Raw genomic sequence first — 23,491 nt, forward strand, 5'->3', positions numbered from 1 at the left:
GTATATACAGATGATTAAAAAGGAGAAGTAGTTTCTGTTCTGAGCTGAAGGTAGGGATTGTATTACATAGATATACTCATGGGTAATATGGAAAGCAGAGTGTAAAATAAAAAAACCTTTGTATTCCTTTCATGTAGTTTATAAACTAAGACCTTACTAATGATTTCTGACTGAAGAAAAATACAATTCCTCTTTTCTATGTGACATAAAAATGAGATGTGGGGGGAGGGGCACCTGGGTGTGGCTCAGTCCCTTAAGCATCCAACTGTTGATTTCGGCTCAGGTCATGATCTCACGGTCCATGAGATTGCACCCTGCTTCGAGCTCAGAATTGACAACGTGGAGGCTGTTGAGGATTCTCTCTCCCTCCCTCTCTGCCCCTCCCCTGCTCATTCTCCCTCCCTCTCTCTCAAAATAAATAAACATTAAGTTAAAAAAAAATTTTTTTTAATGTTTATTTATTTTTGAGAGAGAACGTGCACAAGCATGAGAAGGGTAGAGAGACAGGGAGACCCAGAATCTGAAGGAGGCTCCAGTCTCTGAGCTGTCAGCACAGAGCTCAACGTGGGGCTCAAACCCATGAACCATGAAATCATGACCTGAGCAGAAGTTGGACGCTTAACCGGCCGAGCCACCCACGCATCCCAAACATTAAAAAACTTTTTTTAAAAAGAAAAGGGGGAGAGTCAGGCTCGGGGATGTGAACGATATCATTCTCTGTTGACTCCTTTGGATTTAGAATTTACAAACCTACTTTTCTCTCTGCCATTACCAGGGAAAATAACCTAAACCCTGACAGTTAAAACTAATATACTTACCATGAAAATTTTCCAAACACAGTAAATAGAGAAAAAGTAACCCAGAAAATTGAAGTATTTTCCCTTAAAAGTTTTGGAATATTCTATTCTCTCCTGAGGGAAAACAAATACAGAACATGGTTAGTCCCAGCAAAATGTAAACTTTATACTCAGCTAAAACATTCCTGTCTCTATGAATCACTGTTTTGCCAGAGCGAAAAACCCACACATGGCTTCATAATATTAAAATAATACTAGTGGGAAACATTTATTGAACGCTTACTTTAAGCACCAAACTGGGATAAACACCTTACATACATTATCTCCTTTAATTTTTATAACAACTTTTCTATGTTCTATTATCTTAATCTTACACAGGAGAAAACTGAGGCTTACGGGGTGGGGGTGGGGGTGTTAGATAACTTGCCCAAGGTCACACAGATAGTGAATAGGGGAATTGAAGCTCAAGTCGGTCTTCAAAGCCTATGCTACCTCTATATTATGGCTATTCCAATGAAGTGATCCTTCAAAAGGATAAAAATAGTTTGAATGACCTTAGCTAATAGATTTTACATACTTAAATTATATGGCATTTTTACATAAATTATATGGCATTTTAACTTGAGGAAAGTTAGGTCACTTCTTGGTCTGGCTAGATCATGGCTAGATCATGGCATCACTCTTGCAATATTATTAACTTCTATAGGAATAAAAAGCAACCAGAGGAGCTACCATCTTGACCTTGAATCAGTAGGGGGTGGTGTGAGCCATCTTCCCAGATGTTGAAAAAAACCTCGCCTGACTATCCCACTAATTTTTATTATTGAGAGCGTTCCATTAAGAATTTTGCTAGGGGGTAGGAACAATGTCATGAAGAACAGACTCTTAATGTTTCATGGCTGATGCTGGAGCTATGAGGTCTCTCTTGTGCTGGGTGGCCACAGAGGATGCTACAAAGCTATTTAGTCTTGTTCTGCCTTCAATCGTACTGATTAAAAACCACACTTCCGTTTCCTTTCTCTGTACCTTGGTAGCATACAGATCAGCTGTTTCCAGAAAAAGCTGCCTGCTTAGTTCTTCCAAAGCATCCACTTCCTGTTGGATAAGAGTGAGATCTGGCACAAAATGGGCATCAAGGTTTAAATCACATAGAAGTTTCAAGAAATAGCAATGAAGAAATCATATGCTTTTGGTTTCTCCTAGCCTGGATATTCAATTTCCTGCTTCATGGCCAGCAGTACTCCTTCAGAGCAGTTTTCCCAACCTCCAACACAGGTGTGAAAAAGCTTCTCCCCCAAGAGCATTACCAAATACCTACCATTCAGTTTCTCACTAGTTCAAGTGGCTCAGACAGATGGTTTTGTTGTTGCTTTTCTTTATCTAATTAGAGTAAGTCAAATGTAATCTTGAAATCTCAAATAGTTACATAGTAAAACTCCTATAATATAGCATAATTTCCCCCTAAATTATCTGAATAAATATAATGTTAGGAAAGGGAATTAACACTACTGAGTTTAATACAGGATTTATAAACATTCCCTTCTTTAGTTCTTTATAGACATTATCTTCTTTCTATTATTCTCATAAAGTCCCATGAGACAGGTGTTATTACCCATTTTGCAGATAAGGAAAGTAAAGCTCAGATATGCCTTCCTCCAAGGTCTGCTCTTTCCATTACACTATGCTACTTTCCAAGAACTCAGTGAGGGCCTGTTATTGTCTCCATTGAGGAAACAGGGGCTCAGAGAGGGAAATAATTTTAATCCTGATACTTTTGCTGATTTGACTTACTATCACTAAGATAGCTTAAACCTAAACTTTAGCTTTTATGGACTTTAAAGTCATAAAAAATAGTGAAAATAGCCCAGGTCACAAGATTCACTTTGGTCCAGAGCCTCCCTAACTCTGTGACTTTTTCTGCTAGAGGCAGGCATTCTACTGCCTTCTGCAGATACTGCCCCCTTCACCCCCTCCCTTTTTTTTTTTTTTTTTTTTTAAACAAATGGAAGGTTGTGGCAATCCTGCATCGGACAAGTCTATGGGCACCATTTGTGTCTCTACCAAAATGTATCACATTTTGGTAATTTTCACCGTATTTCAAGCTTTTTCATTATTATTACATTTGTTATGGTGATTTGTGATCAGCGATTACCACTCACTTAAAGTTCAGGTAATGATTAGCATTTTTTAGCGATAGTTTAAACTAAGGTATGTACATTTTTTTTTTTAAGAATGCTATTGCACACTCAATAGGATACAGTATAGTGTGAACAAAACTTTTATATGTACTGGGAAACCGAAATATTCATCTGACTCACTTTATGGCGATATTTGCTTTATTGCGATGTTCTGGACCCACACCTGTAACATCTCTGAGGTATGCCTGTACTGCTCAAATCACCATAGTGCCCTTCGGCTCCTTCTTCAGTAGTGGCTGCTACTGGGATGGTCCAGGCCACCAAACAACAGGGTTTAACTAGTTACATGTCTGCCTCTCCCATGATTAGATGGTCAGCTTCTTGAGGAGAGAGGGTACATACTCTGTTCATCATTTTATCCCTTAGGACTCTGCCTGGAAATAGAAGATATGAAATAAATGTCTCCAGGGTAAATGAATTCAATGTAATCCTTTTTTTCTTCTCTCATGGTCATCCTGCCTTTCTTTGGTCCAGTTCTTACCTACATTTGACACCAGAAAGATATGTCACAATTTATAGCAAGGACAGATTACATCCTTTTCCTCCAATTGAAGCAAAAGGGAATTTGTACTTCCCTCAGGCTAGAGAAGGAAGGAGGAACATGCTATCTCACCCCAGCCCCCCCCCCCCCCCCCCCCCCGCCCCCCAGCAATTTTGACTTAATAGCCTGGTAGACACAAAGAGATTTTGTTGCTCAATCTGGGAATCAAACACTGCAACCGACTGGGCCAAGAACAACCCATTAAACCCAATATCCTTCATCCTTCAAACTAAAAGTCAATGAAGATACAGTGCTGCTTAAAAGTTGTTTAGCAATACCGATCGCTTTAGAAATGGGCCCTTACCAGCTCATATACATACAAACCATCCATTTTCAGGAGTCACTGTGTTTTATGCTAGTTTTTCAGACCTGGGAAATAGAATAGTGTAGAGGAAAGAACTAAAAGGAGGTCCTATCTTTGCCACAAACCACAGTGTGACTTAACCTCTCTGGGTCTATTTTCTCATCTGTAAAATGGAAAGAGTGACTTTTAGGATTTCTTGAGCTCAAAGACAATCGTTTTATGATCTTTTAGGGGCACTGGAGAGATGACTCTGTATTTCCTAAGCCTAGCCCTGGCCAGCTGGACTCTGATGCAGTCAGGTACCTTAGAGAAGACCATCCCAACACTACTTTTTTCTTCTGGCCTTGGTCCAGAGTTGAAAAAAAGAATCAGGCAGAGGGATAAAGGATACTTTCACTTCCTGGTGCTGAAGTGGTAACACTTTTTATCATTCCCCAGAATCCTGATGGTTTGTTATGCACCTCCCCCTTCTGGAACATAGTTCTCCGTGTCATTGCCATCCTGAAAGGAAAGAAAAGATAAAACCTCAGCAGGGAGCTTTAATCCTCATAGTCGGTATTCATCCACCTTCTAGTCTCATAACTGCCCTTTTCCCTTGCTGAGTTGTTCAGGAAAGAATGCAAAACTCCGGAGTCCCGCTTTGCCACTACTCACAACCAAGGGGAAACTATACACTCCCAAGAAGCAATGTGGCCTATGCAATGGAGCACAGAATTTGGCGAAGGCAAGAAATGTGAAGATTGGCTCTAACTGAGAAACTAGAAGACTGCAGAGTTTTCATTTCCTCATCTCTGGCCGGGTGTGAAGATCACTGAAACCGTATATAAGAACTCATGCCGTCAACTACAAAGCTCTATACTTACATTGGTAATTTTTACCATTATCATTTAAGGACAAAATAGTTAACACACCTGAAGGGCCAGGTTCAGGGTAAGAACTAAAAAGTTTCTTTCCTTCCTTTTCAAAAGCAGACAAAGAACAAAAACTAAATGCAGGAAAATCACATAAATCTAGCCTCTTCTTCTTCTTCTTTTTTTTTTAAGTTTATTTATTAATTTTGAGAGAGACAGAGACAGCATGAGTTGGGGAGGAGCAGAGACAGAGGGACAGAGAGAGAGAATCCCAAGCAGGCTCCGTGCTGGCAGCACAGAACCCGATGCCGGGCTCGAACCCACAAAACCATGAGATCATGACCTGAGCCAAAACCAAGAGTCAGACACTTTAACCGACTGAGCCACCCAGGTGGCCCTCTGTGGGCTAGATTCTTTAAGACAGTGATTAAAGGTATTAACAATAAGAATATGAGGTATACTGGGTCATGCTGACTTAATTTTCTTCTCAAAATGACCTTTGCCTGGATATCGAGTGAATGGGATATAGCTCTAAGTTTTAGCTCTTTAATTACACATGTTCACTATAACTTAGCATTGTTGGAAGAATTCATTAACAACCAAGAAGAGGCTCACTAGGAAGATTTTGACTTGGGAGAACTAAGGGTTATGAGTCTTGCCATTTTCATAGGTGGAAAAGCTGGAACAAGTGTATGAAGAAGGAAGAGGTTCTATCTTACTCATTTGAAAGTTCACTTCAGTTTACCGGGCCGGATTAAAAGAGAAGCAGTGGGGAGAGAGGGAGCACTGAGGCCCATTTCTATTGTCCTTAGTTTTGATGACTACAGCACGACAAATGCAACGACTGGCTGTGGAGTGGAACTGGTTGATGATGTCAAGGTGACCGACACTGTATCGTGGCCCCAGAATAGGCAGGGAGGCACAATCACTGGAAGAAGTGAAGGCTGGCTGCACACAACAAGCGTGACCTTGTTTTAAATGACTCACTTTCACTTTTAATTTTATCACTTTAGCCTAAACCAATTTTGCTCTTTCTTACCATAAGTTGCAGCTGAGAAATAAACATGTATTTTTAAAAGAAATGGTTAGGGGCGCCTGGGTGGTGCAGTCGGTTAAGCGTCCGACTTCAGCCAGGTCACGATCTCGCGGTCCGTGAGTTCGAGCCCCGCGTCAGGCTCTGGGCTGATGGCTCGGAGCCTGGAGCCTGTTTCCGATTCTGTGTCTCCCTCTCTCTCTGCCCCTCCCCCGTTCATGCTCTGTCTCTCTCTGTCCCAAAAATAAATAAAAAACGTTGAAAAAAAAAATTAAAAAAAAAAAAGAAATGGTTAACATTATCAGACTTCCGGAGATGTGGTAAAAAAGAAAAAAATAGTACGAGGTACTTGTACTTTTATCTTGAACTTTTTGTCACTATCATCAACACCACATCCTGTGACCATCATCATTATTGCCTCTTTATGATAAGGGCAGTCCAGAACAAGAAATTATTTTTTCATTATTAGCTGGATGCCATTAAAAAACCCCACAGTCTGGAAAAACATGTGCCTGGCTGAGGTTTGGTGGTAGTTTGCAAGTCAAGAGGCTGAAAAGTATCTACTGTGGTTTAAATACACCACTCTACTATTCTTCTGGTACAAACTAGAAAGGTGGGAAGAAAGCAATTACTTTTCCTTTCTAATTAAACATTTTGAGGTATTGTAGTTTCACATGTGGTATAAGAAATTACAGAGACATCCCACGCACCCTTTCCCCAGCTTTCCCCAATGGAAACATCTTGCAAATTTATAGTACAATAGCACAACCAGGGTATTGACACTGATATGGTCAAGATACAGAATATTTCCATCACTACAAGGATCCCTCATAATGCCCTTGTACAGCCCACTTCCCCCCTCTCTCCTCTGACTCCTCTTTAACCACCTAGCAACCACAAATCTGTTTTCCGTTTCCATTCTGTCAGTTCAAAAATGTAATAGAAATAGAATCAGATAGTATGGAACCTTTGCAGATTGGCTTTTTTCACTCAGCATAATTTTCTGGAGATTCACCCAGGCTGTTTTAGTGACAGTTCATTCATTTCGTTCATTTTTATTACTCAGTAGTATTCTGTACATGTGCGACCCCGTAACCATTCATTCACTAAAGGGTATCTGGGTTATTTCCAATTTGGGCCACTATGAATAAAACTGCTACAAACGTCAGCGTACAAGTTTTCTGTGAACCCAACTCTTCTTTTCTCTGGCATGAATGCCGAGGAAGGCAGTTGCTGGGTTGTGTGGTCGTTGCAGGTTTAGTTTTTAAAGAAAGTGCTAAATGTGTTCCAGAATTACTATTCTACATTTTAACCAGCAATGTATGAGTAATCTAGCTTCTCTACATCCTTGCTAGGATTTGGTGTCACTTATTTATGTTAGCCATTCTAATACGTGTATAGTGGTATCTCATAGTTTTAATTGCATTTCTCTCACGTTTTAGGATGTTAAAACATCTTTTCACCTACTTAATAGCAATCTACATATGCTCTGCAATGAATATCTCCATGTCTTTTGCCTATTTTCTAATTGGGCTTTTTTTTTTTAAACTCTGTTTTGAAAGTTTTTATATTTTAGATACTAGTTTTTTCTCAGATCTGTGGTTTACAAATATTTCCCCCCAGTCTGTAATTTGTCTTTTCACCCTGAGCAGGGTCTTTCCCAGAGCAGAAGCTTGTGGTGTGGATGAAGTTTAATTTATCAATTTTTCCTTTTATATGTTTGGTGTCAAATCCATGAACTCTTTGCTTAGCCCTAGAGCCCTCCTAAGACTTCCTATGTTTCTTTCTCCCTAAGTTGTACAGTTGTACGTTTGAGTTAATTTTTGTGTAAGATGTGAAATTTATATTGAGATTCATTTTTTAAAAAATCTATGAAGGGGTGCCTGGGTGACTCAGTCAGTTAAATGTCTGACTTTGGCTCAGGTCACGATCTTGTGGTTCCTGAGTTCAAGCCCCATGCTGGGCTCTGTGCTGACAGCTCAGAGCCTGGAGTCTGCTTCAGATTCTGTGTCTCCCTCTCTCTCTCTGCCCCTCCCCTGCTCTGTCTCTGTCTCTGTCTCTGTCTCTCTCTCAAAAATAAACATTAAAAAAATGTTTTTTAAATCTATGGATATCCGATTGCTCTAGAACTATTTGTTGAAAAAGCGATCTTTTCTCTGCTGACGTGCTCTTGGATCTTTGTAAAAAAATTACTTGGGCATATTTGTGTTGGTCTATGTCTGAGTTTTCTGCTCTTTTCTATTGATATGTGTCTATACCTCTGCCAATACCACACATTCTTGGTTAGTATAGCTACATAATAAACTTTGAAATCAGACTGATTCTTTCCATTTTATTCTTTTTCAAAATTGTTTTAGCTATTCTAAGTACTTTTGCCTTTCCATATAAAATCTACAAAAAATCTTGTTGGGATATATGTTAAAGCTGTGTATCAGTGTGGAGAGAACTGACATATCTACTATTTTGAGTCTTCTAATCTATAAACTTGGTATGCCTCTCTATGTAGATATTTGATTTCTTTGATTAGCATTTTATAGTTTTCAGCATGTAAGACCTATATATGTTTTGTTAGACTTACATCTAAGTATTTCATTTTTTGAGTGGTTGTAATTGGTATTGTATTTCTAAATGTCAGTTTAAAGAAATACTTTAAGTCTCTGTATGTTTATTATGTACCTGCAACCCTGTTAAACAACCATTATTTTGCATTGTTCCCCTGTGGAAAATAAGCTTAAGAATTCTGTACACTTGCACCAGTGGGTTAACAAGGCTTAGGGCAGAAAGCCACTATGGGGCAAAAGTGCCCAAGGTTAGTCACTAAGTAAAACAAGGCTTAGGGAGAAAAGCCACCTCCACAGGACAGAAGCCTCTGAAAATAGAGGGACAAAGCCACTATGGGGCGAAAGCGCCCAAGGTTAGCTAGTAGAAAGGTGCCTTGTTAGCCTTGAGGCAGCGCGCTCCAGCAATCTTACACTTTGGAGAGAACAGCTACGTGGCTGTATCGCCCACAGAGAAACACTGTCCATCTGGCATCTGGCGCCAATACATCACTGTGCTTTAATCTCAACTTCTACCGCCACTTGCCCCCCAAACCCTTTGCTTCTTACAAATTAATGGTCACTATCTTATTGTTTGTTTCTGCACATTCACCATGTATGTGAAACCTTGAGAGATCAATACATACAGAGGCAAAACCCCTGTTCGGGGCTCTTGTCACCTCCTGGACATTAGCTTCTCTCATATTCAATTCTGCATCCAATCTCTTGCTGGACAAGAGAGAGCTCCAGATTCAAAGTCTGCAACATTCCCCTGTATCATTTTTCTCTTGCTGCTTTCAAGATTTTTTCATCTTCATCTTTTAGTAGTTTGATGATATGAACCTCAGTAGAGTTTTGTGTTTACCCTACTTGGGGTTAAGCTTCTTGGATCTGTAAATTAACATTTTCCACCAAATTTGGGAAGTTTCTGGCCATTAGTTCTTTAAATGCACCCCCGCCCCCTTCTTTGAGAGTGAGCACGAAAGCATGCGCACGTGCATGCACCTGAGCATGGGAAGGGCAGAGAGACAGACTCTTAAGCAGGCTCCACGCCCAGTATGGAGCCTGATGCAGGGGCTTTATCTCACGACCCTGGGATCATGACCTGACCCGAAATCAAGAGTTGGATGCTTAACCAACTGAGCCATCCAGGCACCCCTCTTTAAATACTCTCTTTCTCTCTCTTTAGGACCCCAACCACATTTTGAATTGCTTGATATTGTTTTATACTTAAATACCCTGCATTTTTTCCAGTCTTTTCTCTATTCTTCAACTGACTAATTTCTTTTTTAATTTTTTTTTTTTTAACATTTATTTAGAGAGACAGAGAGAGACAGAGCATGAGCAGGGGAGGAGCAGAGAGAGGGACACACAGAATCTAAAGCAGGCTCCAGGCTCTGAGCTGTCAGGACAGAGACCGATGCGGGGCTTGAACTCACGAATCACGAGATCATAACCTAGGCCGAAGTTGGACACTTAACCAACTGAGCCACCCAGGCGTCCCTCCAACTGAATAATTTCTATTGATCTATCTTCAACTTGATTCTTCCACCTCTCAATTCTGCTAGGCCTACCTAGTGACATTTTCATTTCAGTTATTGTACTTTTCAGTTTTTGAATTTGTTTTCTTTTTAAAATACAGTTTCCATTTCTCTTTTGGGATGCTTTATCTGTTCACTGATATTATGTTCTCCTTCATTTCTTAGAATTCATAATAGATTTCACAAAAAGACTTAAAGGCTATTATTTGGGCCCACTTGAAGTTAAGTGTCTTATTATCTGTTTTTTATCTTGAACATAGATTGCTTGGTCCCATTTCTTTGTATGTCGAGTAAGTTTTGGCTGAAAACTTAACACTGCAGATAGTATGTTGCAGTAACTTGGGAATCTATCACCCGCCCCCCCCCCCCCCCCCCGCCCCGAGAACGTTTTTTTTTTTGTTTTTTTTGTTTTTTGGTTGGTTGTTGTTCTATTAAGCAGTTAGCTTACCTGGGCTCAAACTGTGAAGCCATCATACCTACTGCATGCAGCAACTACTATCTTTGCCTAGTTTTTCAGCATCCAGCTGCTCTCTTTGTAGCTGACTCTGGTGGTCTCTGCTGAGCCTGAGCAGGTTAGTTAGTGGTTGACAAAGAATCTGAACAGATTTTATATTTTAAGGCCTATCCTTTCTCTGGTCCCTTTGTTTCTAGGGGTTCCTCTAAAATTTCTAATTGCACCTTGCCAGTCCCAGGTTGTACCTTGTGACACCTTAAACCAGTTAAGAATTTCACTTTCTGTCATTCAAGCTCTGTGCCCATCTTACACACAGTTCAGGCAATGCACGCAGCCAAAGGCACCACACACCTGCAGATCACATTAAGAGGGAATTATGTCTTTCAAGGGTAGACCTCCTTCTAGTTTCTCCCTACTTTTTCTCAGGCTCTCTGGTATCTACTCTGCAAATGTATTGTTTAGTGATGAGGCAGGGACTTGGATAGTTTATACCTCGATTCTATTATCTTAGTACTTCTACATGTCTCTTGCCTCCAAAATTTCACTTCCAAGTTCAAACCAGAGTAACTGGAAATTTATCAGTCTGAGTGGATGCTAGGATAGTGGGCAGTGGCTGAAGAGCAACCCCGAGGAAGAAAGCCACAAAACGTGAGGTAACGTGATACTCTTCAAAATTTTTACCTCTGTTCGTTTTCCAGTGTCTTTGAATAATATCTTTTACGATTTTTTTCTAGTAAAAACTAGAATCATAAAAATGATTCTCTATAGAAGGATTTACGTAAACTCTTTGCAGTACCATGGTTTGAAGGCAGTTGTGGCTGGTGCTGAAATTTCACCAGTGAATGTATTTTTTCCCCTATCTCTACAAGTTTTCAAGAGACCCTAAAAATAAATAAATAAACAAACCAACTCAAGAGTATAGGTTAAGATTTTTTCTTTACAGTAATAGCTTGCATTAAACTTTTACATATTATAATATTCTAGTTTTTTTTTAGTCACCAACAGAAAAATTAGAAATTCAGAATCTGTGGTTGGAAAGGGATCCTAGAGACCCTTTAGCCAACCCTGTCATTTTCCAAATGAGGAAACTAAGTCTAGCATTTGCTCAAGATCACTTAGCATGTTTATTGTAAAGTGACTGTCTGGCTCAAATTCTTTTCATTATACTATGGGAGAGTTGCATAGCTGTATTTTCTATCTTCCACAAAACCACAATTTCAAAGTTGTATTAATACTGTTTGTGAGTACAGACTATAATTTAGCTATATCCTAGATTACCAAAACAAAAACTTTGACATCTAAGTCAAAAGAAAAAGAAAATAACAGATCACTTAATTCTTTTAACCTGAAAAAAGCTGAAGGCTTTGATCACTAAACCAGCGTGTTCATACTAATTGAAGTAGGTTTAAAAAAAATTATTTTTAAAGTTTATTTATTTATTTTGAGGGAGACATCAAGCAGGGTAGGGGCAGAGAGACACAGAAAGAGAGAGGGAAGGAGGGAGGGAGGGAGGGAGGGAGGGAAGGAGGGAGGGAGAGAGAGAGAGAGAGAGAGAGAGAATCCCAAGCGGGCTCCGCACTGTCAGCAGAGCCTGATGAGGGGGCTCGAACCCACGAAATGTGAGATCATGACCTGAGCTGAAATCAAGAGTCATATGCTTAAACAACTGAACCACCCAGGCACCCCTGAACTAGGTTTTTGATGAATGTTTTCCAAATACTATAAATTTCATCTTCTCTTTAGTGTTCCCAGGGAGAACACAGTGTGCCTCTTTCCTACCCCCATTTTTAACCATTAATTCTTTTGTACATAACAGATGTTATATTTCTTGTAGGTCATCTCACTATGGCTCTCTGCTGGTAAATTAAAAGATGGTTTTCTGGTCACTACTCCTGCCCAGCTAGGAGTATTTGTGAAAACAGTGTTTCTAGTATGAATCCCAAGGGCCCCAGTGTTGTCATGTTAGCTTATTTGCCCTGATAGCTCCACTGCGGTGATAATTAGGCCAAGTTAGGAGGCTGACTCTTCTGAGAGCCACTCAAATTAATAAGATCTACTAGAGGATCACAAACCATCCCAGATTCTGACTAGACAAAACCTGTAGGGGTACATGTAGGGATCAGGGTCAATTCCTAACCATGACTTATGATGAAATGGCTTAAAAGTACACATCCAAGGAAAAGGTGTCAAAGATGGTAATGTAGGAAGACCCTGAACTCACCTCCTCCACTGACACCCCAAATCTGCAGCTATTTATAGAGCAATTCCTCCTGAATAATAACTAAGGGCTGGGGTGCCTGGGTGACTCAGTCAGTTCGTGTCTGATTCTTGATTTTGACTCAAGGTCATGATCTCAAGGTTTGTGAGTTCAAGTTGACAGTGCAGAGCCTGCTTGGGATTCTGTCTCTGCCCCTCCCCAGCTCTCTCTCTCTCTCTCTCCCTCAAAATAAATAAATAAACAGTAAAAAAAATGACTGAGGGCTGACTGAACAGCTTCTGCACAACAAAAGGTAGACAGACCACAGAGAATGGCAAAATAGTGGAGACTCAGTATTAAAGGGAACCTCCCCCTCCCTCCCCCTGCCAATGCTGTACAGTGCAGGGGGTGCAGGGGAGAGGAATTGTACTGAGGGACCATGAACAGATTTGTCTGGCCTGAGGCACAGAAAAAAAGGCATGGTTTACAAGAACTACTTGAATATAAAGGATCCAGCTCTACAAGCCTACCAGACAACTGGGGAGCTGCTGGAACTCTCTCTAGCTGGCCAGGGCTGGCACGTACCACAGTTTATGTTCCCCCTCCACCTTAATAGTACAGACAGGAGCAGGATCTGAGCACCCTAGTCAGACTACCACCTCAGTGAGCCCCGAGCCCCTGGACCGCATCAGTCCCAGCTGTCCCACCAAAGCAGCCCCAGAACTGTACACGCTGGGGCACCCCTGGTCAGCGTTCACTACAGCTCCAGCCATCTCACCATGTGACACAGGCACAAAGCACCCTGGAACACTCTAGGCTGACACCACTTCAGCTCCAGATAGCTTGCTAGGGCACCCCTAGTGCAGCTCGCACTGGGACCTCCTGGCTCACGTGTGTTTTAGCTCTAGCCACTTTGCTAGGGCACCCTGTGTATGGAGCCTCTCGAGAACCTCTGGCCTGTGCCCACTTTAGCTCCAGCTGTCTTGCCAGGGCACCCCCTGAGTGGAATACCTGGGAACCCTGGCCCATTCCCCACCTCAGCTCCAGCCATCCCCCAACTGGGTGCCCCTGGAGTGGAGCATCTTGGCCTGTGCCAGCCTTGGCTCTAGCCACCCAGTCAGGGTGCTTCCTGCATGGAGTGCCCTGGGACACCGTAGCTTGCACACATTTCAGCTTCAGCTATCTTGCCAGGGTGCCCTCTGCACAGAGAGGCCCAGGACCATCCTGGCCCACACCCACTTCAGCTCTAAACATCCCACCAGGGCAGACCCAGAATGGAGTGCTCCAAGGCCCCCAGCCTCTGCCAATCAACAAAAATTACCAGTCACATACAGTCTACACAGAAGATGATGATACCCGGAGCATTTCCTCAAGTTTGGAAGTAGCTGTTTCACCAAATTCGTAGAATAAAAACAGAAAGGCAAAATGAGGAGGCAGAGGAAGATGTTCCAAACTAAAGAGTAGGACAAAACCTCAGAAAAAGAACCAAATGAAATGGAGATAAGCAATATGCCTGATAAAGAGTTTAAAGTAATGATCATAAAGATGCTCATGAAACTGGAGAGAAGGGTAAGAAGCCAGTGAGAACTTCAACAAAAAGACAGAAAATATAAAAAGAGCCAATCAGAGTTGAGGAATACAATAACTGAAAAGGAAAATACACTAGAGGGAATCAACAGATTAGTGGATACAGAAGAATGGATTAGTGATCTAGAAGAAGGGTAATGGGAACTACCTAAGCTGAACAGCAAAAAGAAAAAAGAATTAAAAAAAAAATAAGACTAAGGGTTCTTTTGTATCACATCAAGCAAGTAAACATTAACATTATAGGGATCCTAGAAGAGAAAGAAAGGGGCAGAAAACTTATTTGAAGAAGTAACAGAAACTTTCCTAGCCTGGGGACAGAAATAGACATCCAGGTCTAGGAAGCAAAGAGTTCCAAACAAGATGAACCCAAGGAGGTCATACCAAGATACATCGTAATTAAAATGTCAAATGTCAAAATCTTAAAAGCAGCAAGAAGCAAATAGTTACATACAAGAGAAACCCCATAAGGCTATCAGCTGATTTTTCAGCAGAAACTGCAGAACAAAAAGGAATGGTAACATATATTCAAAGTGCTGAAAGGAAAAAAACCTACATCCAAGAATACTCTACCCAGCAACGTTATCATTCAGAATTGAAGGAGAGTTTGTCCCAGACATCCAAAACTTAAAGGAGTTCATCACCACTAAACAGGCCTTAGAAGAGATGTTACAGGGACTTCCTTAAGTGAAAAGAAAAGGCCATAAGTAGAAGAAAACAATGAATATAAAGATGTAAAATATGACAACATAAATATATAATGGGGGGGAGGGGAGTGAAAAAAGTTCTTTCAGAATGTGTTTGATCTTAGGTGACTATCAGCTTAATATACACCGTTTCATACTTAGGATGTTATATCTGAACCTCATGGTAACCATAAACAAATATGTATAATAGATACACAAAAAATAAAGAGCAAGAAAGCCAAGCATACACTAGAGAAAGTCATCAATTGCAAGACAAGACAGCAAGAGAAGAAAAAAGGAACAGAAGCACCACAAAAACAATCAGAAAACAATGAACAAAATGGTAATAAGTACAGACCTATCAATGATTAAATGTAAACAGTCTAAATGCTCCAATCAAACAACTTAGAATGACCGAATGGATAAAAAAACAAGACCCATCTGTATGCTGCCTACCACAGACTCACTTCAGACCCAAAGACACACACAGACTGAAAATGAAGGGCTTAGAAAACATATTCCATGCAGATGAAAGCGGGGGTGAGAGGTGGGGAAGCCAGGGTAGCAGTACTTACATCAAACAAAATAGACTTTAAAACAAAGACTTTATTTATTTATTACTTTAAACATTTTTTTTAAATGTTTACTTATTTTTTGAGAGAGAGAGAGAGGAGAGAGAGAGACAGAGCACAAGGTGGGGAGGGGCAGAGAGAGAGGGAGACACAGAATCCGAAGCAGGCTCCAAGCTCTGAGCCATCAGCACAGAGTGTGACGTGGGGCTCGAGCCCACCAACTGTGAGATCATGACCTGAGCTGAAGTTGGTCACTCAACCAACTGAGCCACCCAGGTGCCCCTAAAACAAAGACTTTAACAAGAGACACAGAAGGGCATTGCATAAAGATAAAGAAAGCAGTCCAATAAGAGGACAGAACAACTGTAAACATCTTTTCATGCAACCGCTGTATCATCCAAATACATAAAGCAAATGTTAAGAGACATAAATGGAAAAACTGACAGTAATACAGTAATAGTTGAGAACTTTAACATCACACTTACATCAATGCATGAATGGAATATCCAGGCAGAAACATCAGTAAGGAAACTGGATTTTTTTAAAGGAAACTTCATCTTTGAATGACACATTAGCCCAGATGGACTTAAAAGATATATACAGGACATTACATCCCAAAACAACTGAATACACATTCTTTTCAAGTACACATGGAACATTCTCCAGGACAGATCATATGCTGGCCGCAAAACAAGTCTCAATAAATTTTAAAACACTGAAATCATATCATGCATCTTTTCTGACTACAATGGTATGAAACAAGATATCCATCACAAGAAAGCAACTGGAAAAAACACAAACACATGGAGGCTAAACATGCTACCAGGCAAACCAACAGGTCAGTTAAGAAATCAAAGAGGAAATTAAAAATACATGGAGACAAATGAAAGTGGAGAAACAATCATCCAAATTTTTTTGCATACAGCAAAAGCAGTTCTAAGGGGAACACTTACAGCAACACAGGCCTACATCAAGGAATCAGAAAAATCTCAAACAATTTAGTTTTACATCTAAATTAGGAACCAGAGAAAGAACAAACAAAGCTCAAGGTTAGAAGGAAGAAAATAATAAAGATCAGGCAGAAATTATAAATGAAATAGACTCTAAAAACAAGTAGAAAGATCAATGAAATCAAGAATTGGTTCTTTGAAAAGGTAACAAAATTGACAAAACTTTAGCCAGATTCATTATGAAAAAGAGACAGGACCCAAATAAATAGAACCAGAAATAAAAATGAAACAACTGACACCACAGAAATACAAAGGATTGTAAGAGACTACCACGAAAAGTTATATGTCAACAAACTAGACAACCTAGAAGAAATGGATGAATTCCTAGAAACATAGAATCTTCTGAAATTGAATCAGGAAGAAATAGGATATCTCTGAACAGACCAGCTACTAGTAACAAAATTGAATCAGTAATCAAAAAACTCCCAATAAACAAAAGTCCAGGACCAGAAGGAATTACAGGTGAATTCTACCAAACATTTAAAGAAGAGTTAATATTGGGGCGCCTGGGTGGCTCAGCCGGTTGAGCTTCCAACTTCGGCTCAGGTCATGATCTCACCCTCTGTGAGCTCAAGCCCTGTGTCAGGCTCTGTGCTGACAGCTCAGAGCCTGGAGCCTGCTTCGGATTCTGCGTCTCCCTCTCTCTCTAACCCTCCCCCGCTCATGCCCTGTCTCTGTCTCAAAAATAAAATAAAACATTAAAAAAAAAAATTAAAAAAAAAATAAAGAAGAGTTAATACCTATTCTCTTCAAACCACCCCCCAAAAAAGAGAAAGGCTTCCAAATTCATTCTATGCGGCCAGCATTTCTGATACCAAATCCATCCAAAGACACTACAAAAAAAACTACAATACCCTTGATGAACACAGATGCAAAAATCCTCAACAAAATATTAGCAAACTGAATTCAATAGCACTTTAAAAGGATCATCCAGCACAATCCAAGTGAGTTTTACTCCAGGGATGCAAGGATGGTTCAATATTGACACATCACACATTAATGTGACACATCACATTAACAAAACAAAGGATAAAAATCATATAATCACCTCAATAGATATAGAAAAATCATTTGACAAAATTCAACACTGGATCATAAAAACTCTCAACAAAGTAGATTCAGAAGGAACATATCTCAACATAAAAAGGGACGTATATGAAAAACCCACAGCTAACGTCATACTCAATGATGAAAAACAGTTTTTCCTCTAACATCAGGAAAAAAGAATGTCCACTCTTACCACTTTTTATTCAACACAGTACTGTAAGTCCTAGTTGCAACAATCAAGAAATAAAAGGCATCCAAATTCATAAGAAAGAAGTAAAACTGAAACTAATTGTAGAAAGAGAAATTTGGAAAACAATCCCATTTACAACTGCACCAAAAATAATAAAATACCTAGGAAGTAAAAGACTTGTACACTGAAAACTATAAAGTATTGATCAAAGACACTGCAGCTAACAAATTAATGGAAAGACAGACCACGTTCATGGATTGCAAGAATTTATATTATGAAAATGACCATACTATCCAAAGCAATCTACAGATTGAATACAATCCCCATCAAAATACCAACAGCCTTTTTCACAGAACTAGAAAAAATAATACTAAAATTTGTATGGAACCACAAAAGACTCTAGAGAACCAAAGAATATTGAGAAAGAAGAACAAAACTGGAGGTATCACTAACCTGGAGTTAAAGATATACTACAATGCTATAGTAATCAAAGTAGTATGGATCAGTGGAACAGAATAGAAAGCCCGGAAATAAATCCACACCTATACAACAATCTATAACAAAGGAGGCAAGAATATACAATGGGAAAAAAAGTCCTTTCAATAAAAGGTGCTGGGAAAACTGCACAGCTACATGCAAAGAATGAAACTGGACCACTTTCTCACACTATATATAAAAATAAACTCAAAATGGATTAAGAACTAAATGTGAGACCTGAAACCATAAAATTCCTAGAAGAAAACACAGGTGGTAATCTCTTGGATATTAATCTTAGAAATATTTTTCTGGATATGACTTCTCTGTTGAGGGAAACCAAAGCAAAAAGAAACTATTGGGACATCAAAATAAAAAGCTTTTGCACAGCGAAAAAAACCATTAATAAAATAAAAAGACAACCTACTGAATGGTAGAAGCTACTTGCAAATGATGTATCCAATAAGAGGTTAGTATCCAAAATATATAAAGAACTTATACAACTCAACATCAAAAAGGCAGTCTGATTAAAAATGGGCAGAGGAACTGAATAGACATTTTTCTAAAGACAACATACAGATGGATAGCAGACACATGAAAAGATGCTTAACATCACCAATCAGGTAAATGCAAATCAAAATCACAATGACATATCACCTCACACCAGTCAGAATGGATAAAATAAGAATTAACAAGTGTTGGCAAGGGTGTGGAGGTAAAGGGAACCCTTGTGCACTGTGGGCAGGAATGTAAACTGGTACAACTGTGGAAAACGGTACGGAGGTTCCTCAAAAAATTAAAAACAGAACTATAGAACTACCATAGGATCCAGTAATTCAACTACTGGGTATTTACCCAAAGAAAAAAAAAACACAATAATTTCAAAGCTACATGTACCCCTATGTTTACTACAGCATTACTTATAATAGCCAAGATACGGAAGCAACCTAAATGTTGGGCGTGTGTGCACACATGCACAGAGAATATTACACGGCCAAAAAAAAAAAAAAGGATGATACCTTGCCATCTGCAACAACATGGATGAATACAGAAGTTATTATGCCAAGGCAGACAGAAAGATATCATATGATTTCACTTATATGTGGAATCTAAAAATAAACACAAAACAGAAACACTCAAATACACAGAAATGATGGTTGGCAGAGGGGAAGGTGGTGGGGGATTCATTTATCTCTATATGAATAAAATATAGTAAAAAGGAGAACAATCATGGGAATCAAGACAGTATTATTCCTTTATAATTATCTTTCAATACTGAATAATGTTGCTCTTACTGTTATATTTTTTAAATCTACATTCATATTCATTCATGTAAAATAAACTGTATAAAATGAATGTGGACAAAACCCAGAGAACAAATGTATATCCATGTGTATCTACTTTCAATATCCTCGGACAGATGTACAGAAATGGAGACAAATAATTAGCTGCTAAATCTCATCCTCTTTATCATTGTAAAGTCTGTTGTCATATCTTACATTAAAGCCTCCTTTGACTTTGACTTGATGGGTCTTACTATAGAAAAATGTTGAAGGACGAAACACGAAATGCAGAAACACTCATGCAGTTTAAAACCTCTATGTCACAGTTTTTATTTGGGTAACAGGACTTTAATAAAGACAGACTAATTAGCTTCATGAAGACAATAACTTACTATCTTGTTCCTCATTCTATCTCTATGACCGTTCAGCAATTAGCAAAGTGCCTAGCAGAAACTGGGCTTCCTATATTAAGAGAATGAAAATACATGAATGCATAAATGAAGACAAAGCACTAAAACCTAATGACTGTCCTCCAAGACTATTAATAAGTTCAATAGTTTTCCTTAGCTATGTATGGTTCACTGTTCTAGAGTTCTACATGTCAACTCATTCTTATTATTTCCATTTTACAGTTGAGGAAACCAAGACATGAAGTAACGCTCAAGGCCACACTGTGAACCGTACGGCAAGGATTCAAATTCAGAAAGTCTGAGTCTAGAGCCTAGGCTTTAACCCACCGTGATACAGATTTCTAGAAATGCCACTTAAAAAACACACACTGTAAGTCTACTTCTTAAAAATGACAAAAAGGACAACAGCTAGAAGACTTGAAGGATTTTTCAAAGTTGGAGAAAAGGAAGTTGAAAAGATTGAAATTAGGCATGCAAGTTTTGTAAAAATGTAGGACAACAGACTTTTAAAGCATCCAATCGATGTAGAATACCTTCAACTATAGAAGTTATTCTAACAACTTATCTCAAGAGAATTAAAGTCAGGAAATAAATGGAATTTGAAAATTTCATTCACACAAGACTAAACATTAAGTCTTTGTTTTTGTTTTTTTAAGTTTATTTTTGAGAGTGAGCGAGTTGAGGAGGGGCAGAGAGAAAGGGAAAGAGAGAGAATTCCAAGCAGGCTCTGCACTGTCAGTGCGTGGAGCCCAATGCGGGGCTTGAGCTCATGAACCATGAGATCACGACCTGAGCCGAAATCAGAGTCAGATGCTTAACTGACTGAGCCACCAAGGCACCTCAAAATCTTTGATGGTATCTTACTGTAAAAATGAATACGATGAAACTTCCTGTTATCATCAATTCACAGTCACATTTTCTTGTTGAGAAATTCTAAGAGTACATGTTTTTTAACGTTTATTTATTTTTATTTTTGAGACAGAGAGAGACAGAGCATGAACGGGGGAGGGGCAGAGAGAGAGGGAGACACAGAATTGGAAGCAGGCTCCAGGCTCTGACCCATCAGCCCAGAGCCCGACGCGGGGCTTGAACTCATGGACCACGAGATCATGACCTGAGCTGAAGTCGGATGCTTAACCGACTGAGCCACCGAGGCGCCCCAAGAGTACAGGTTTTTTAACGTGCTGGTATCTTACCTTTTCTTTTTGCTGATGATCATGTCCATGGTTTGGAGCAGTCGCCGTTCCAGGGCGAGGATATCTGCATCAGTCACATTTCTATAATAAGCACAAACTGTTAGCAATGTTTTGGGACCCCATCCTTGGGCATAATAAATACAAGGCCGCTGACAAACACATAAACCTCAATTGTTACCCAGTAATTGAAGGACCTCTTTCTAGAGAATATTAACATGATTATAATAAACAGGAGTCCTTTTGTTGCCATGTTTTATAGCTAATATTTTTTGCAGTCTCAGGGTAGTGGAAGGTAAGTGGCTCTCTTATGTAGTCTTTCTTAGCTCTGATCCAATGACATTTTTAAAAAATATTTTTAATGTTTATTTTTGAGAGAGAGAGACATTCATGAGCGAGGGAGGGGCAGAGAGAGAGAGGGAGACAGAGAATCTGAAGCAGGCTCCAGGCTCTGAGCTGTCAGCACAGAGCCTGACATGGGGCTTGAACTTGGGAACGGCGAGATCATGACCTGAGCTGATGTCAGAAGCCCAACCAACCAAGCCACCCAGGAGCCCCTGATCCAGTGACATTTATGAGGTATCCGTAAGCATGCCTGCAGCTTGGCAAAGCTTTGTGCAAGGGCAGTCTTGTAGCCAATGAGGTTTATCCGAGGCAAAATTAGTGCTACTTTTGGGAGGAAGCGATTGACTGAAGTTGGGATTAGCTCGCACTGCTGTCCACAAGAAATGTGCCTTTAAGAGGAGGTAGAGGGTCTGAGTGAAACAACCATTTTAAAAATAAGTGAATGTAGGACAAATAAGGACAAACAATATAAGTGATAAGACTTATTCAGGAAGACTCCTAGGATAATGCCCATAAGGGCAGAGGGAAAGAATAAAAAGTTCGTGTCACAGATCTAATACTTAAGTATTAATGATGGCAGCATGATATCACGTACGTATGCATGAAGTCATAGGAAGAAAGAAAAGACACGAAGTTCTCTTTACCTGAGGAAGTAGGACATGTACGTGTATGGGCAGTTGACAGCACCAAATCCAGAAAGAAGAGCCATGAGAGTCACACCGATCACACCTACCCGGCTGATGAGCTGTTCTATGGACAAAATCCCTAAAAACATCAAAGCACCTTAATGTCAGCTAATAAAGATCAAATGTACTATGAGAGGAAACATCACGAAAAACATCAACTGTTACATACAGCTTATGTAAGCCAAATTTTAATTATCAATATGTATATCTTCCATAATAAATGTATAAAAGTCTGTTGATTTTCATCATATCTCACATGTTTCTAGAATCATCTACTGGGTGATGGTAATAGTAATAATTATAAGTAACACTCACTGATTGCTTACTCAAGGTAGTGTGAACACTAACAGAGCAACACACTTTCAGTAAAAGCTTTGGTAAAAAAAAAAATATATGTATCAGCAAAGTAAGTCTGCTGGAGATTTACTTTGCAAAGTAGCACTTTGCACTATAGTTACTGTCAATATATATATATGTGTATATATATACACATATATATATATATGTATATATATACACACACATAAGGCATCTAACAAATGAGCTGACTTTATACGTGAATGAGTACTTCAAACGCAAATATGTGAGTTTTTGATGATCAGTTGCATTCTAATTATCAACTGTTTCCTATGATTTGAAAATGCTGAAAGTCTGTAGGTAAAATAAGTGCTGTTGAGATCTTGGATAAATGAGAGAAGGCAATGCTGAAGAACAAGCCAGGAAGTTTGGAAGCACCCGACAAAACTAGCTTTGTTTTTACTCCTGTTTCTAGGATGGGGTCCACTTCAGCATTATCTACTCCTATGGCCTAACACCAGAGCTGCCATGCAGGAATTCTGTTGGCTTTGGAACCGAAATTCCAATAATCATGTTCTCTTGCTCTTGTGTTTCCACTACACCATTTTAGAGCTCTTTGTGGCCTCTGGTCTCTTGTCTTTTGCTTCCCCCTACTTTCCATTTCCTTCTTCACTGAGCCTGACCTCCAAGCTTGCTTGCTTGAACTTCTCTCACTAGGACTCTGTCCCCACTGTACTTCTGAAGTGCTGATCCTGAAAACTCCCAATCCTGGATCAATCTGACACTCGGTCTTCCCTGTGCCCGTGCCTGAGATGCTAAAACTGCTAAAACGCGTCCCGACGTTGGTGCCATTACAGATTTAGGTCTCCAGTCTTAACATGGCTTACACTACGACTGAGGAATCCTTTTCTTTCTTTTTTTTTTTTTTTTAATTTTTTTTAACGTTTATTTATTTTTGAGACAGAGAGAGACAGAGCATGAACGGGGGAGGGTCAGAGAGAGGGAGACACAGAATCTGAAACAGGCTCCAGGCTCTGACCGTCAGCACAGAGCCCGACGCGGGGCTCGAACTCACGGACTGCGAGATCATGACCTGAGCCGAAGTCGGCCGCTTAACCAACTGAGCCACCCAGGCGCCCCCTGAGGAATCCTTTTCTTGCCCTTGGTCAACCATCTCTCCCCACCCCCCTTAGCAGATAATCTTTAATCCATTTTTTCAATCCTTGTTCTCCTTAGCCAATGCCCTCATTACTGAAGTTAT

The 23,491-nt window shown here is 39.7% G+C and overlaps 1 protein-coding gene across 2 annotated transcripts in view; it reads right to left on the reverse strand.

Annotated features, from left to right (window-relative positions):
- Window positions 1–23,491, reverse strand: part of GPR89A (G protein-coupled receptor 89A) — a 60,636-nt gene that overhangs the window by 16,750 nt on the left and 20,395 nt on the right. For both annotated transcript variants that reach the window (XM_049616459.1, XM_049616458.1), the window contains exons 6-10: window positions 21,892–22,012; window positions 20,906–20,986; window positions 4,232–4,341; window positions 1,824–1,912; window positions 819–911 (exon numbers count right to left, since the gene is read on the reverse strand). In XM_049616459.1, coding sequence (XP_049472416.1) covers window positions 819–911; window positions 1,824–1,912; window positions 4,232–4,341; window positions 20,906–20,986; window positions 21,892–22,012 — 494 coding nt within the window. The remainder of the gene's footprint in view (window positions 1–818; window positions 912–1,823; window positions 1,913–4,231; window positions 4,342–20,905; window positions 20,987–21,891; window positions 22,013–23,491) is intronic.

This window comes from Panthera uncia (assembly GCF_023721935.1).
Source record: "Panthera uncia isolate 11264 chromosome C1 unlocalized genomic scaffold, Puncia_PCG_1.0 HiC_scaffold_4, whole genome shotgun sequence".
NCBI lineage: Eukaryota > Metazoa > Chordata > Mammalia > Carnivora > Felidae > Panthera > Panthera uncia.